The sequence below is a fragment of the Antennarius striatus genome, chromosome 18 (genome assembly GCF_040054535.1).
Source record: "Antennarius striatus isolate MH-2024 chromosome 18, ASM4005453v1, whole genome shotgun sequence".
NCBI lineage: Eukaryota > Metazoa > Chordata > Actinopteri > Lophiiformes > Antennariidae > Antennarius > Antennarius striatus.
The window spans coordinates 14,659,896-14,674,726 of record NC_090793.1 but is presented as its reverse complement, the minus strand read 5'-3'; the positions used below and the strand labels follow the sequence as shown (position 1 = coordinate 14,674,726).

Below are 14,831 nucleotides of genomic sequence, written 5' to 3'. Positions count from 1 at the left end.
ATAATGAAACGGGAGAAGCTTATTGTACGTACCATTGCTGTTAAGACCAAGATCATAAGATTTTATTGTTAAATATAAGGAAGCAAGTGGATAGAGTGTTTTACCAAATATTGTAAAGCTTTTGCTGTAATCGGAGTCTTTCAAAGTCACAAATACTAAATTAAAACTTTATTTAATCAAATTAGCAAAGACCAAACACCTAATACACACATCAAAGTTTAAGAAAAATCCCCAAACTAATTTTACTCACCAGTATCACTATATAATGCCTCATTATCAATCATAAAAATAGACAGAAAATTCACTTTTCATGACTTAGTTTTCTTCTGAAACATTTGAAACTTAAGTAGTTACTTCTGTTTAGACCATGAACAGGTGTGCCAAAACAGCACATTATGAGAAAAGGGGGAAATCCCTTCTCTGGTACAGCTTTGGCTTCTAGAGATTAGACTGGCTCAGGTTTACTTTGGAAGGTAGGGGCCCGGCTTCCTCAACTGGTCCTTTCGAGGTCACAACCAGCAGGCAGGGTGTTGGATATGGGGTTAGTTTCTGGTCCTTCATGTACTCCATGTCACCATAGATACTCAGTTTCTAAAACAAAAGAGTAAGCAATAATTAAATCTTTTATTATTTGAATTTGTGGCTATATCACAAAAATATTAACCTAACATTAAATTTTAACAAATTATTTCACTTACAGAAGTTTTTCAATACTGGAAATATCATGTTGTCATAAAATTAAGTTTTCTCTGTTAAAGTCAAATATTTCTCAAAGTGTTGCTATTTGACAGAAAAATATACATCTAGAATGCAATGTCTTGTGACAGACCAACATATTCAGCTGGTCGGTGGGGTACTGAAATATGAAGTGTCATAAACAATCTTATATCACAGTTAAAACAACCAGCATATTTAAAGCTCATTAATAGTCATGTGGCGATTCACTTAATTATATTACAATTTAATTTACAAACATTTTTAAAAACCTGAAATTGCAGAACTCACCTCAGCTGGTACATACTGGTCAACTGCGGTTGCCACAGTGGCACAGCAAATCCAGATGAAGACCAGCACCGACAGAATCAGAGTTGAAGTAAGGATCCACCCTGGTAGCCAGGATTTCCTGAGAAGGAAAAAGGTATAATTGATGCCAAGCACGTTAAGCATTTTAATGTCCTTGATAATGTGGAACAGGTTAACCTGCCTTGAAAGACAACTCAGAAGATTGTCTTCGTTTTTGTAGCTTGTGTCTTTGGTCATATCTCTGTCTCTCTCCATGATTAATGCGTGGTGGTATTCTTTGTAAACGGGTTCATTCATCCCGGGAACTTGAAAATAAAACAACTGTTACTTCAAATGCACACACATCTGCTTACTTCCCTTGAAGACCTGTCGATTTAAGTTTGAAATGTAGCCTCTTTCAAGAGTTGTTTTTGATGGGCAAGGTCGGCATTATATATTTTTCAATTCATCCAAATGACATAAAAACAGCCACACTACAATCATGTCACATCAGGATTAGTCACTTGTACTTTACCCTTCATTTTCAAGCTCCCTTTTATAAACTCCACAAAAGTTGTCCAAACTTTTTGTGGACAACAATTTTGTAACTCTATCCTCATATTTAAATACTTGGTATAAACGATGGACAGCTTGTTTTCCTTCCGGAGCATTTGTAAACAACTAAAAATGTATTTCTATAAGCTGAAATGCTTTTTCTCTTCATCTGCAGAAATAAATTCGGAAAATGTGTTGCTAATATTTTATTTTGAATCTAATATAAATCTTCTAAAACTGGTGGGAACTTACTTTTTTTGCCAATCCTACATGAATTGGCAAATACAGACACACAGGTTCAGGGGTCTATTAATATCTTTGGATTAATGTGTTGCATTGGTAAGTATAGCAGCAGCATCATATCTGTAGGATCAACTGAACCTTACCCACAGGGCTATATATACTGTATATTAAACATGTCGGTCAGTGCAACTTATCAGCTAATGTATGTATTATTTGGGGCAGCAAAGGAGGTGTTCTCAGTTGAAAACATACAATTTAACAAATAACAAATTGATTTTTTTAAAAATCGAAGTACAGCACTTACAACTCTTCTCTGACTCCTCTTGAATTTCATTTTCATTGTCATCCTGGGAGAAAAACCTGACCTGTGGTTCACTCTGAAATAGATGGTAGATATCGGACAATGTTCCTTGTTGCATCTGTAAAGTATGGAATGTTTGCATACAGAAATCCCAAGTGCCACACCTGGAAAATGATAACTTTGCCATCATCAGCCTGGAGGTAGAATGTCCATGTGGATGTAATGAAGCTATGTGCCTGATTGACTGCATCCTCCCAAAGCCCCCTGACTAGAGCCAAGGGGTACAGCAGATGAATCTTTGGCACCATGGCCTCCAGCTGAAATAAGCAGCACCAAGTACAAATCTCTTTATTGACTGATTTCTCTATTTAGGCAGACTAGTAGCTAAGTCCTTTTGTAATACTCGTACCTGCTCAATGTGTTGCTCAGCAAATGGAAGCTGGTTATGACAACCAAGATCACATGCATACTGTTCGTTTGACTGGGTGTATGCTTCATGACAGGCTGGGCAAGTTTGGAGGTGGACAGAAATGACAGAATGCAAACAAGATTACTATTATTGGACAAAGAGGTGCGGGTTCAATCATCACGAAGCTGGACATGCAAACATGGGGCTGAATACAAGTTTATGTAGAGAATAAGTGAAGCATATCACAAAAGAGAATTAATTAGGGCAGAGACTCACTTGATTCACACTCAGATTTAGTTAGATTCAGATCGTCGCTGTCGCGAACAAACTGACAAATTGAGAACAGACGGCAGCCTCTCTGGCAGGCATATAGTTCCTCCTCCTACAAAACAAACCATAGGACCAGTTTCAGTAAACATCCGCATCCGTGAAAATTGACGCTCTAAACTTTTTCTACGTTAGTTAGAACTGTCCCAAACTGCATTATAATTAACGATAAGACAAGGGAGAATATGCGGATGTGTTGCTCTTCGCCTAATAGTGTAAAGCGTTAGCTAACATTAGCAGACATTATCGTTCTTACGTTCGCCGAGATAAGTACTCACTTGTGGATAGGTATGCAAACTGTATGTCATTTCACATGACTTGTGGCAAGATGACGTGTTTCCCAACACGCTTTCGAAGCCTTCGGACGATACTGGTGTGTATGAAAACACAACGAACAAGCTCAAACAAGCCACAAAGGAAGACAGAGTCCACATTTCGCCTGCTTGAACCTAAACTAACAACACAAACAAATTCCGTCCCTTCTTCCTGAATCTGTCTCGGGTTGAAATCTCGCGGGAATTCGGCTCCTCGCGAGATCTTCTGGCGGATTCCTAAGAAGTCCTCAAATGTTCTGACACCACAAACGAATTTAAGGTCTGTAGATAATCAATCAATAAACACGTTTTTAAAAAATCGGTATTTTTCTTTGTGAAACTATCTCGGTTTTTTTTTGAAGATTTTTTTCTTTAAAAATTATGTCACCCGTTTTGGCGTTTCTGTTACAGTTCGAGGATGTGCTGGGAGAAGTCAGAACTATCAGTCAGAATTTAAGAAGCCTCTTGAATGAGAGATAACACGTCTTCATCCAACCGAAAACAAGTCCAGTTCGTTCTTTTTGGTTGTCTTAATTTTAGTTCTGATTAAGTTTTTTCCTGTTCTTTGATACAATTGGACGAGTATACTGTATCGTTACCGTATTATAATAATAATAATAATAATAATAATAATAATAATTATGATGCTTAATCATATCAAACTGTACAAGAATATTGCAGACACACAACAAAAGTTACACATAATTTAAAAAAAAAAGACTTTATTGGTTATAAATATAATTTACTTACTTTATTACCTTTCGTATACTAGTACATCAACTCCACACTCCATACCGACCACTCTTCAGTTCTACCCTCGTGAAATGCCATCACCATTTAAAAATACTCAGTGGTATGAAAACTTTTCAGAAAACTCATAAGAAACAGCATAACGAACTCAGAAACGAAATTAAGTCTATTGTGCCTCTTCTTCATCTATTGCTCCTACTTCTACCGTTGCTGATCCTACACTACTATTACTCCTACTACTACTACCACCACTCCTACTAATAATAATAATGTTAATAATAAAGTTAAATTATTTTTGTGAAAACTGGATCAAGCGTAAATCGTTTTTCAGTCATTACCTGTTGTCCCCACTAGGAGGCGGTAACTCATCTGTAATGCGGTTGGCTAGCCGCTAATACAAATCGAAGAAGTAGCAGCAAGCGAAGACATGGATTTTTAAAGAAGAATAGAAGAACAGATTCTCTATTTACATTTAAAATATATGTATATTTCCCAGGTTTATTCCAGCTATGAAAGCGAAATCTGGCGCAAACTGAAAAAGCATAAATGAAAAAAAATGTAACTAAATTGAAGTAAGGTCTCTAGGCAGCGTTGACCAGACAGCTAACGATACATGTCTTCAGACCTGCATTGAATTTCGTTTGCTACCAAACATTAATGACTAAATAGTTAAACCAACCAGTCCACCCTATAGCTTGCATCGTATTGTCTAGAAATGGACAAGTTTGTAGTGCGCCTTCCCAGAGAGGTAACGCCAAAAAATAACAAAAGCAACGAAAAGATATACAAGCAAGCTACAATCGAATCTCTGCGGGTGAGCAATCCGCCATCTACGTGCCTGACCAGGTTCTGAATAACTCGGATGTTCAGTTATCGATTCACTTTGACTGACTTTGTGTTTTGACAGAGGGTTGTTGTGATAGAGGATATCCTACGCTACAAATCAATCTTGGAGCTGCCGCAGCAGACTAAACAAAACCTCCTGAACGCATTGACAGACCTGGGCAAGAAGATCCCGTCGAGGGAGGTGCTGAAGTCCACAAAAATAGGTAAGCTGGAAAGATCATGGCAGGATATTATTAGACCATGCTTTGTTATTATTTTCTTTCACCTGCCAGTATTGAATATGAAACAATAGATAGTTTTAACCACACTCGGTGGATTTAAAAACTCACCACTCCTGTTTAGCACTATTTGAGGAATCTTTCAACTCTGTTTTCCTTTCTGTGAGGAGTTTGCATACAACATAGGTGAATATGAGATTGTAAATTGACCATAGGTGTGAATGAGGGTGAGAGTGGATCTGCTGTCTTACAATATGAGGATATACTCAGATCGTAAATCAGAATTGGTTCTCTATTTATTTGCCTGGTTAAATAAAGGTTAAAAAGAATAAACAAAAGAAAGCTTTTGTTTCTACATTTGTATGTAGGGACGATGTTGTCATTCTCAGATATTTTTTTATTAAATTTAAAAGTTCATTTGTAATAAAGAAATCCACTGCTTTGTTAAACTCTCACTTCACCTGTAAGATATGATTGGGGAGACGTTTACATTTTCAAGATGCCATTCCACATCTGGAGCAACTTGACCTGCCACTGACATGCTAGATGTATGGTTGCGTGCAGAACAAGCTGTCAGGGACGTGAATGCATGGTCTCCATTCCACTGTTGTTCAACAACAACTGCATTATGTAGCCAGAGGAACAGTAATATCTTTAGGTGTTGTTTTCATTCTGCTCTTTTGATTTTGTTCCAGATTCAATTAAGATAATCACTAAATTAAAAGGATTGTCTATGTTTTAGTAATATGGGACAATTCAGGTAATTTTTATATGGAATTTTTTCAACACAAATTGTTCAAGTAAATTTGAAGATGGTCACAGTGGTGCATTTTTAAATCTCTTGAGTGCAAAAAAACCAGCAGCATATAGCAAAACTGAATTTTATTGTCTTGTTACACTGGCATTTAATCTTAAAAGAGCAAGCCATCGCAATATTTTTTTCACCATGCATGTTTCACCCACTGTCAGAATCACATTATACTAATTAGTGCAACACATTATGAAATCCTCTCGCCTCTAAGGTCACACTGTCAATAAAATGCGAAAGCATCTGGACCCGGAGGTGAGTTCAATGGCATCAAAGGTTTATACTGACTGGAGGACATTCTTCAAGGAGAATTCCAATAAGTCATCGATTGAGGTGCGCTCCAACAAGCAGTCAGAAGAGCTCAGGAGCAACGCAAGAAGGCTAATATCTGAAGCCATGGATGTCAAGGTGAGAGAGTGCCTTGTTGAAGTCTTTAAGGGGTCTGTGTTCTTCTCATTCTGTTTTTCTTCCCCCCACCTTTAATTAACACTTTTCCTTACCCTGTCTCTATCCCCATTATATTTCCTTTCCCACCCAACCGGTCACAGCAAATGACCACCTTCCACAAGTCTGGATTTCTTCCTCACTGAGGGAGTTTACCCTGCCACTGTCGCTTATGCTTACTCTGGGGGGTTCTGTTGGGTTCTGTTGCCTATTGGGATAGGAGAAGATGGTGGTGCGTGCACGCACAGCAGCTCCTCTCTTTTCCGCTAGAGCGGGTCTTTCGTGTTTTTTTACTGCCTGTGGGTCTGAGAGGACTGTAATGTTGTACATATGTGGTACATTTGACAATGAAGTTGACTATGACACTTGACATTACATTGGTTGCAAATTTCCGAGTTTGGGATCAATGAAGTCTATCGATCTATCGATATATTTATCAATCTATCAATCTATCTGGTATGGGGGGTAAAGCTGCAACATATGGTGTCGTCAGTTGTCATTTATGTTATTTATATTTTTGTATGGCATGACAGATTGTTCAAATTCAACTCAAGTATTTTCTATCCTCAAAAAGCTTAATGTTTCTTATGAGAAGCATGCAGCATGTTGCAGATGTTTGAACACCTTTAATCTTCAAATTTAGCACACATAATCTGTGCAACACTGTATGTTCATTGACATATTTTTATCTATGTTCGCTTACATTTGATCATTTATTGATATTTTTTCTTGCCTACAGGAGGATTCAAGTCTTACAGACAACATTGAGAGAGAGGTGTTTCACCAGAGCTCCCGGTTAGTCAGCAGCTCATACAGACGGACTGTTAGAGCACTGGTATTTGCCTTCAAACACAACTCTGAAGTCAAAGCTCAAGTGAAAGATAAAACCATATCTGTCAATTGTTTGGTGTCTAAGTACAAGAAATAACAATCAACTAGGTTGCCAATCTGACTGTACTAAGTTGTGTGGTTGCTCTACTTGAAATTCTACTTTTAATTTTTTAAATGCAGGCACATCTTTATTTTATGTTTTCTGTAAATAAGATATAAAATATTTTTACATTTTGTGGCACATCAGCATCCTTTTACTGTTTAATAAGTGCATAAATTATATCAGGAGTAAGTCATCTTTGCTAGTGACGATAATGTCATTCCTTTGTCCTGGAACCATGAAGTTGCTTTTTACACTTTTCTTGAATGTTTTTGATTTAAAGATATGACAACTTAAGTGTGTGAGTCCTCTTCCTGTTGTACAATACATTCATATTACTAAAGCAGCACCAGCCAGACAATGGCTATCATCATGAGAATTACAGCCAGAACACAGATGCTAATGAAGACAATATCGCTCAGGTCATAAGGCTCTGCCTCTGGCCTCTTTCCATTGCCATCACTTTCATTGTCAGTTTGTTGGGCCAGCTCCTCTAGATGACGCTCCTCTGCTGAAATGATAGACACCGATGCAATCTTCCTCAGGGCATCACACTGCACTTTATACTCTTGTACATTCTGCTGCTTCCCATCAGAGAAATCGATGTAGAGTTTGTTTACGAGCACAGTTATGTTCCCATGTTTCTGTAAGGGATCAGGAGTTAAATTATTCATACAAGCAAGTCACAAATCATTGGCTATTACTGTGTACCAGTGAGTCATATGAGACTGGCTAGTCACCTGGCTAGCAGTGCCACAATTAACAAATTGAGCAAGTATCTTGAATGACGTGGCTGTCAGCTGGGCTGCACAGGTTGGGTTCCCAAGGTAGATGCTCTCGCGATCCAGCTGAGGTAAGGACTGCTGGGCTATCAAAATGGTGAACTCTGACCTTGTGCAGCTAACATTTACTGGTACCACTTGTGGAAAGAAAATTACATTATTTAATACATTCTTATTAGAAAACATAAGTTAAGCCTGATTTAATGACTTAAACATACCTCCAAGATAAGAAGCAGTGAACCCTCTATGAGCTTCATTTCTATCCGTGTTTAGTACCACAAGCAACTTGTTGCCCTTTGAGTTGAGAGAGGAAGGTTGTTCCCTGCCACACCAGCGTCCCAGTAGTGTGTCTGTCTGGCTGTCTCCATCATAAACTGCAACAGAGTCGTAGTCACAGTCACCTGACAGACTGTTGCGGTCTTCCAAATCCATGACAGGGAAGAACAATTTGATGCGGTATCCTGCTGCCAGAGATATACTCCAGTGGCAGTTGATGTTGTTTGGGTAGATGTTAGGAAAATGGGGACTGCTGAAGTGGCCACTTACGGCTGACAGGACCTGCTGGCATTCACCTGTTTGAGTAAAGTTAGTCATATTAATTAGTAAAACTTTATGACAGCTCTGCTCTGTGTTGCAGTTTTCACTACAATCTCTGATAAAAGTCTTGTTGCTTATCCATTTTGTAGAAATAACAGCCTGTAACTTGACTTTTAAGTAATCCATTGGTTTTAGAAATGGCTCATACGAAAGCTTAAACCTTCTCAAATTATGTTTAATCAACCAAAAATAAATTTGCTTCACTAAAGAAATATTGATCATTTAATGAACAAAGGAAGGTTAGATTTTGACAAGAGATACTTAGGTCAACAGTCGAATTTAACTTCCTTTCCTGCTTTCAACGAGAGCAGACGTCTTCTGTTTCTCATTGTTGATATCTCTAACTGTCTCAAATTCATATTCCGATTAACTGTCACTGACTCCCACTGATTCTGCGAAATGACAAGAGGAAGAAGGAAGTCGGAGAAGGTCAATAAAAACTAGAAAGAAGCCCTAGAGAGGATGGCCTCTTCTATGGATGAGTTAAGGAGTGACTTTAATAAGGTCAGCAGTGGCTAATGATAAGAAGTTGAGAGAAAAGCTGAATCCGGTACTAGGTTGCATTGAAAAAAATCAAAGATGACATGGAGAAAATGCAGAAAGACACGTTCTTTTTCAGACCGATGAAAAAGAACAAAGAATGGAAGAAATGAAATCAATCACCAACGTCAAAATCAAGCCGAGGAATTCTGCGCATGCTGTGGCCAGAGGAGAGGGACCTGAACACAGCACTGACTATGAGACAGTGGAACAATAGGTGATTTCTCAACTGAGGAATCTGGAGATTATTATCTATTCGGACCAGATTCTTAAATCGCAAGTACAAAATTGCTCTTCTGAAACAAGGCCCTAAACTGAATTAAAAGATGTATATATTAATGAGAATCTCACCAAAAAGAATGCTGATATCGCCAAAAAAGCTCGTCAGCTGAAGAAGAATGGGCTGATCGACAACAGCTGTACGAACAACTGCAGGATCTTCCATCAAAACAAAGGGGCTTTCTCCGGACCAGATGAGAAAGATGATCAATAGAAGAATTTGGATAAATTTGACCAATAATGAGTAACCAAAAATACAAACTAACTTCAACATAGCAGAGAACAGCCATTTCTGCACTGTCTGAAGAAATGAAAGATCTTATACAGCGAACTGCTGATCAAGATAGTTTGGAGATGAAAACCAATCATTTTGTAGATTATGCCCTGTTTGACCCAATTGGAATTTTGGACACGTCAGGTATTACATGGAACAGTTGAAAAACCATTCAACATCTTCAACGTCAGAAACGTGGATTAATGAACAAAAAAACATGGATTTCTGCTTGGAGTGATAACATTAAGTTTGAGACTTCAAAGAGCACGTTGATATCTTTTGACAATATAATAGCATGTATAACTGTTAAAGTGTCTAACAAACAGGTTAATTCTTTGGCAAACACTGCTGAAAGAGGTGAATATGATCATTATATTCTTGTTGAGAACACTGGCAAGGTCAGCTTCTTGTTTTGACTATGATCTTAACAAACCGTGTGTCCCTAGGAAGAATGTAAACATGGTTATGCTCTAGGATATATCTGGGACAAAGGCTAATATCTGGAAGTGGTTAAGAGTATGAACGTCTGTCAAAATTCAATGGATGAACTGGTTGAAAACATTTAATGTCTGTCTCTCATTACAACATGTTGTAATGAGAGAAATAAACTAAAACAAAACAAAAATTAATTAATTAGTTAATTCTGCAGCTTCTCCAAAACTGTGTGACAAAGGGGTCAGATATGCTAACTTTTTAATGTTGCATCATGAGTCATTCCTACCTGAATAATAGAAAGCCTTGAATCCATGTCCACCAATGTTGAAGTCAGACTTGAAGACTACTAGAAGGTGGTTAGAGGTGGTGACTATGTGTGGGGGTTTATCTGCCCCACAGTATTTCCCCAGGTGGTGGTGGGTGACTGTTGGGCCATCAAACAAGGCGACAAAGTCAAAATTACATCCCTCATTGTTTTCCAGTTGGAAGTCCCAGAAGACCAGTGTGACCACACTGTTGTTGGACACCTGGACAATCCAGGAACAGTCAGCATTGTTGCTGTACTCCTTCGGGTAGCCTGGACTGGAGATTACACCTGATAGGCCGGTTAACACTCCACCACACACATCTAAAATAGAGAGAGGTCAAACACTTTCCTAGTTTATAACTGACAGTATGATAGTGAACATGTACAATAGACTCAAGGGAATAATATGAAGATGTGAACTGGGCATATTTTATATAGGTAATCTTGAAAACATGTCAGCATACTACCATGTTGACCTTAGAGATAAATGTAAGAAGGCTAACCTAAGCCTGCTTGTGATGACATGCTAATGAGAGGATTTTAAAACACAGTTTTGCGCAAATTCAGACTCACAAAGCCAGTGGCCAGACTGTAGACTTTCTATAATGTTTTGGTTTATGTAGTGAGGCAATGAAGTTTGAGCTAAAAGCCACAAGTTATGGTTTTGCCAAAAATGTAAGCTCAAGTTTGATCCTTTTCATATTGCCTCAACCATAATAAGTTACCTTCTCCGTAGCCGACACTGAAGCCCCTGCAGGCCACGTGGCGGTCTGAGTGGAAGATGATGGACATGACATTCCAAGAAGAGGTGAACTGTGGCGGGGAGATGTCACCACAAAATACCCCAAGGAGGTTCCCCTCATCCTCTGATATGCCATTGTAGATCTTGATATAGTCATAGGCACAGCTGGCATGGTACTCCAATTCAAAGTGGTGAAAGGTGAGGAGGATAGAGGAACCTTCTGCCACCACTATTAGCCAGGAACAGTTAATGTCATAGGGATACAGGCCTGGGAAGTTTGGACTTGAAATATTGCCAGATGGAGCAGAGAGGATTCCTCCACACTTGACACCTTATAAACACAAACATCTATTATCATCTCAAAGTTAAAAAAAAAATACAGCATAGAGGTTATGGATATTTTCTGTTTTAATATTTATCTAACATTTGGAGCCATTTCTGAGGGTGCATTTCATGTTAATATTGCTTAGGTTTAACTCTGTGTTCATACAGATACCTATGAGAAAACTACTTTTATCAAATTTAAGATGAGCTCTATCAATATAGCAACTTGCAACTCACCTCTTTTAGGATCAGCCTTGTCAGTGAGAAGCATGAATTGAATCAGTAAAGCCACCATGAGACGCATGCTGGTATTGTTGACTTGCGTTTTGTCACGCGTCAGCCAGAATACTAACATAGGAAGTTTCCGAGTGCACAGCCTTGAAACATCAGCAGTGGTGCCTGTAGAGGAAAATTCATCCAGTGTTTGAAAGAGCAACCTGATGCCTACCCAGGCCACGCTTTGCCCTCTTTGCTAAATTTTAATGACTGATATCCAATGAGCAAGAGTGGCTTGTCAGGACACTGTTTGGAGAGATGTTATGCATTTTTAATGATAGTCTCTCTAGTCTTCTCTCTGTCTCTCTCACACAAGCAAGCACACACCCTGGAAATCATCTGCTAGCCCAGTTGATAAGAGAGGCAGGAGGAAAGAGGATGATCACATTTGTCACTAATATAAATTGCTTCATTACAGCGTCCTGAGGGACAGGACATTCAAGAACGATTGATGTTATTGGGCAAAGAGCACTATGTATAGTCTTAGGTTTTCTTGAATAAAAGCAGCTTAAGCACATCACAAAGACGTTAACATTTTCACTGTGAGTGGGAATGCATGCAAATGAACAAATACACAGCTGTGTCAGAAGTCTGAGGAACATATTGATTTGAAACGTATTTACGCGCATAATGCATAAAGTTCACTTTTAAACTTATTGTTTGAACTTATCAAATTATTAAAACATGTTAGATGAGTCAAATACATGAGACATGAGATGGCAAGCAATTTTTAAAAGGGAGCCATTAATTAGATCTTGAGTCAAAAATATACTGTATTTTTTTTACATGACATGTACCCTCTCTACTTAAAAAATAGATTGACATTTAGATAACGTGCTTGTTTGCTTAAGCTTGTTTGCCCATTTAGCTGCAGCCACTGAGCTTAACTTAGGACAATAAATAAGACGCAAATGGCTTCTCCGGTCAGTGGTATAGTAATACCATATTTCAACCAGCTTTTTCCAGTCCTTAAGCTAAGCTAGCTCATAGCTGTAGGGTCATCTTACCAACATATTTAATTAACAAGTACTACTAATGAACTCTACAACAATAAACCCTTCCAATCATGAACTTTTACATAATTGCCAAACCTTCAAAATACAGGTTTGGCCTGATTGTATAAATCAGGCTTTTCAGGAAAAAACAATTACAAATCAAATTTATGAGGTAGAAGTCTCAAAATCCTGAAAGGCCAAGTGTATCAAATAGTATATACTTGGCTTTAAAGGGTTAACTGCTCTAAGTAACTTATGGTTTTACTTAATTCTGTTACAGCTATTTTGCATATTGTATGACACAAATTATGTTGTATGCACTTCTGTTGGTCTTTCTGGAGTCAATAGTAACCTTTGTCAATAAGATTTTCTAGCTGAGCGTTGGTCATCCACTGCAGCAGATGGTGTTTTTCTCACTTTTCTCTGTTTATTGTTGTTTGGTGCATGATATACTATTTTACAGTCCTAGAGCAGAGCACTAAATCTTATACTCACGAAACATTTTATGATGAAATTATGTGTAGCATTTCTCATATTGAACATTTTAGGACTTTGAGAGTTTTCTTGTGTTTCCTTGATTTTTGGTTGTATTGAATAAATATGGAAGAAGACTTCTGCACCGGTGTTCTGCATTTGGGTCCAAACCCTGCTCGTTGAGTGCACAGAGTGCAAGGATGTGTGGTGGAATGTTTTAAATACAGTAAAATAATACAATAAAATAATATCATAAAATAATATCATTTCGTAGAACCACAGATCTGGATTGTTGTATTGGTGTTCTGTTGTGATCTGTATTGCATCAATATATCTAAATCTGTGTGTGTGTGTGTGTGTGTGTGTGTGTGTGTGTGTGTGTGTGTGTGTGTGTGTGTGTGTGTGTGTGTGTGTGTGTGTGTGTGTGTGTGTGTGTGTGTGTGTGTGTGTGTGTGTGAAATCATTCAGCGCTCGTGAAGGTGGCACCAGGCTGTCCCGAGGTCATGAAGGCTCTGTATGGATATAATCTACTGTTTGAACATATTTGGAAATGCTTGCATGACTGTCGGCATCCTTGAATAATTTTGTCTGCAATAGATATGTCCTCACGGGGTTCACATGACTGATTATGTTGTGTCATCAGATAGTTTTGTGAAACTGTCGACTTGACATTTTTGTTAACGTCTGGAGGTCATGATGTACCAACTGAACACGGTAAAGAACTGGTTGAGAGCAGATGTGTCGAGGTTAAACAACAGATTCATACCGCCCACGGACATGCCTTTTAGAGTATAAATGATGTGTGATCCTTTCATATCTTTGCACTTGTGAACCGCTGCAGCTCTTGTCTGTAAGTCCCCTGTGCCCAGAATAGTCTGTAATAAAGCTTCGAAGGACTGTTCATCGTCTCCAGAGATCTCATAATTAAATAAGTATTTGTTGAACTTGTCTGTCTATATCATCGATGATATTATTGGATTTCTCTTCAACCTATGCATGATTTGAATTGACTTAAGAAAAACGGAACCCCACTACAGATGCAAATAAATTTGTACTTTGTGAAGGAAACCATTATTTGAAAAAGGCATAAGAAGCTGTAGTTACATTATAAACCACAATGATTAACAGACAAGTAAGATATAATGTATATTAGGCTTGAAAAACAAAAATAAATGTAAACATGAGATGAGCTCCTTTCTCTCATCATACTGAAATAATGCATCTCATTTTAGTGAAAGTATCAAGACTTCAGTTAGGTTGTACTTAAATATACCTGTACATACACTGTGGTGGAATTTTTATGAAGAAGGATGGATATCAATTTTGTCATTGTGAGGGATATTAAAAACTTCACACACAGAAGATATCTGAATAAAGATCATTTGAAACGGCAGAAGCAAGGTAGGTGTGTCTGTGTTCAGTTTTTATAGGGTTATGTTACAAGGAATGGCTGCTTCAAGTGTGATAATCTTTAACCGTTTCACTTAATCCTGATGGTATGATTTATCATCAATTACAATAATTTATTTTTTATATCACATGGGTGTAATTGAGTACCCGGGGGTGTAGGATTATAAATGTGTGATTTGTTCAAAAAGAAAGAAGTCAATAAAATTCTAGAGTAAAGGAGCAAACATTTACGAGAAAACTAAAAGTAA

At 38.0% G+C, this 14,831-nt stretch overlaps 3 protein-coding genes across 3 annotated transcripts; 1 reads left to right on the top strand and 2 right to left on the bottom strand.

The window, feature by feature from the left end:
* Window positions 1-8: 8 nt before the first annotated feature.
* On the bottom strand, window positions 9-3,339 carry tmem59 (transmembrane protein 59). The gene is made up of 8 exons (XM_068341531.1): window positions 3,116-3,339; window positions 2,787-2,892; window positions 2,511-2,605; window positions 2,266-2,418; window positions 2,105-2,177; window positions 1,205-1,328; window positions 1,006-1,123; window positions 9-591 (listed from the first exon to the last, which is right to left on the bottom strand). Exons 1-8 carry the CDS (start codon window positions 3,269-3,271, stop codon window positions 439-441), a joined length of 978 nt encoding a protein of 325 aa, XP_068197632.1. The 5' UTR covers window positions 3,272-3,339; the 3' UTR covers window positions 9-438.
* Window positions 3,340-4,316: 977 nt separating this feature from the next.
* On the top strand, window positions 4,317-7,383 carry tceanc2 (transcription elongation factor A (SII) N-terminal and central domain containing 2). The gene is made up of 4 exons (XM_068341157.1): window positions 4,317-4,715; window positions 4,809-4,950; window positions 5,988-6,181; window positions 6,957-7,383. The coding sequence occupies exons 1-4, from the start codon at window positions 4,617-4,619 to the stop codon at window positions 7,143-7,145; spliced, it is 624 nt and encodes a 207-aa protein (XP_068197258.1). The 5' UTR covers window positions 4,317-4,616; the 3' UTR covers window positions 7,146-7,383.
* A 103-nt stretch (window positions 7,384-7,486) lies between these two features.
* On the bottom strand, window positions 7,487-11,732 carry cdcp2 (CUB domain containing protein 2). The gene is made up of 6 exons (XM_068339861.1): window positions 11,666-11,732; window positions 11,088-11,435; window positions 10,342-10,683; window positions 8,149-8,502; window positions 7,889-8,067; window positions 7,487-7,792 (listed from the first exon to the last, which is right to left on the bottom strand). Exons 1-6 carry the CDS (start codon window positions 11,730-11,732, stop codon window positions 7,487-7,489), a joined length of 1,596 nt encoding a protein of 531 aa, XP_068195962.1.
* Between the last annotated feature and the right edge of the window lie 3,099 nt (window positions 11,733-14,831).

Excerpts from the sequence above, each read along its gene's own strand:
- tmem59 (XM_068341531.1), bottom strand. The coding sequence starts at position 3,271 with ATGTGGACTCTGTCTTCCTTTGTGGCTTGTTTGAGCTTGTTCGTTGTG. Across the intron at positions 2,419-2,510 it reads CTGAGCAACACATTGAGCAG|CTGGAGGCCATGGTGCCAAA; the intron begins GTACGAGTATTA and ends TGCTTATTTCAG. Across the intron at positions 1,124-1,204 it reads CTTCTGAGTTGTCTTTCAAG|GAAATCCTGGCTACCAGGGT; the intron begins GCAGGTTAACCT and ends TTTCCTTCTCAG.
- tceanc2 (XM_068341157.1), top strand. The coding sequence starts at position 4,617 with ATGGACAAGTTTGTAGTGCGCCTTCCCAGAGAGGTAACGCCAAAAAAT. Across the intron at positions 4,716-4,808 it reads CTACAATCGAATCTCTGCGG|AGGGTTGTTGTGATAGAGGA; the intron begins GTGAGCAATCCG and ends GTGTTTTGACAG. Across the intron at positions 4,951-5,987 it reads GCTGAAGTCCACAAAAATAG|GTCACACTGTCAATAAAATG; the intron begins GTAAGCTGGAAA and ends CTCGCCTCTAAG.
- cdcp2 (XM_068339861.1), bottom strand. The coding sequence starts at position 11,732 with ATGCGTCTCATGGTGGCTTTACTGATTCAATTCATGCTTCTCACTGAC. Across the intron at positions 10,684-11,087 it reads CAGTGTCGGCTACGGAGAAG|ATGTGTGTGGTGGAGTGTTA; the intron begins GTAACTTATTAT and ends TCTCTATTTTAG. Across the intron at positions 8,068-8,148 it reads CACTGCTTCTTATCTTGGAG|TGGTACCAGTAAATGTTAGC; the intron begins GTATGTTTAAGT and ends TCTTTCCACAAG.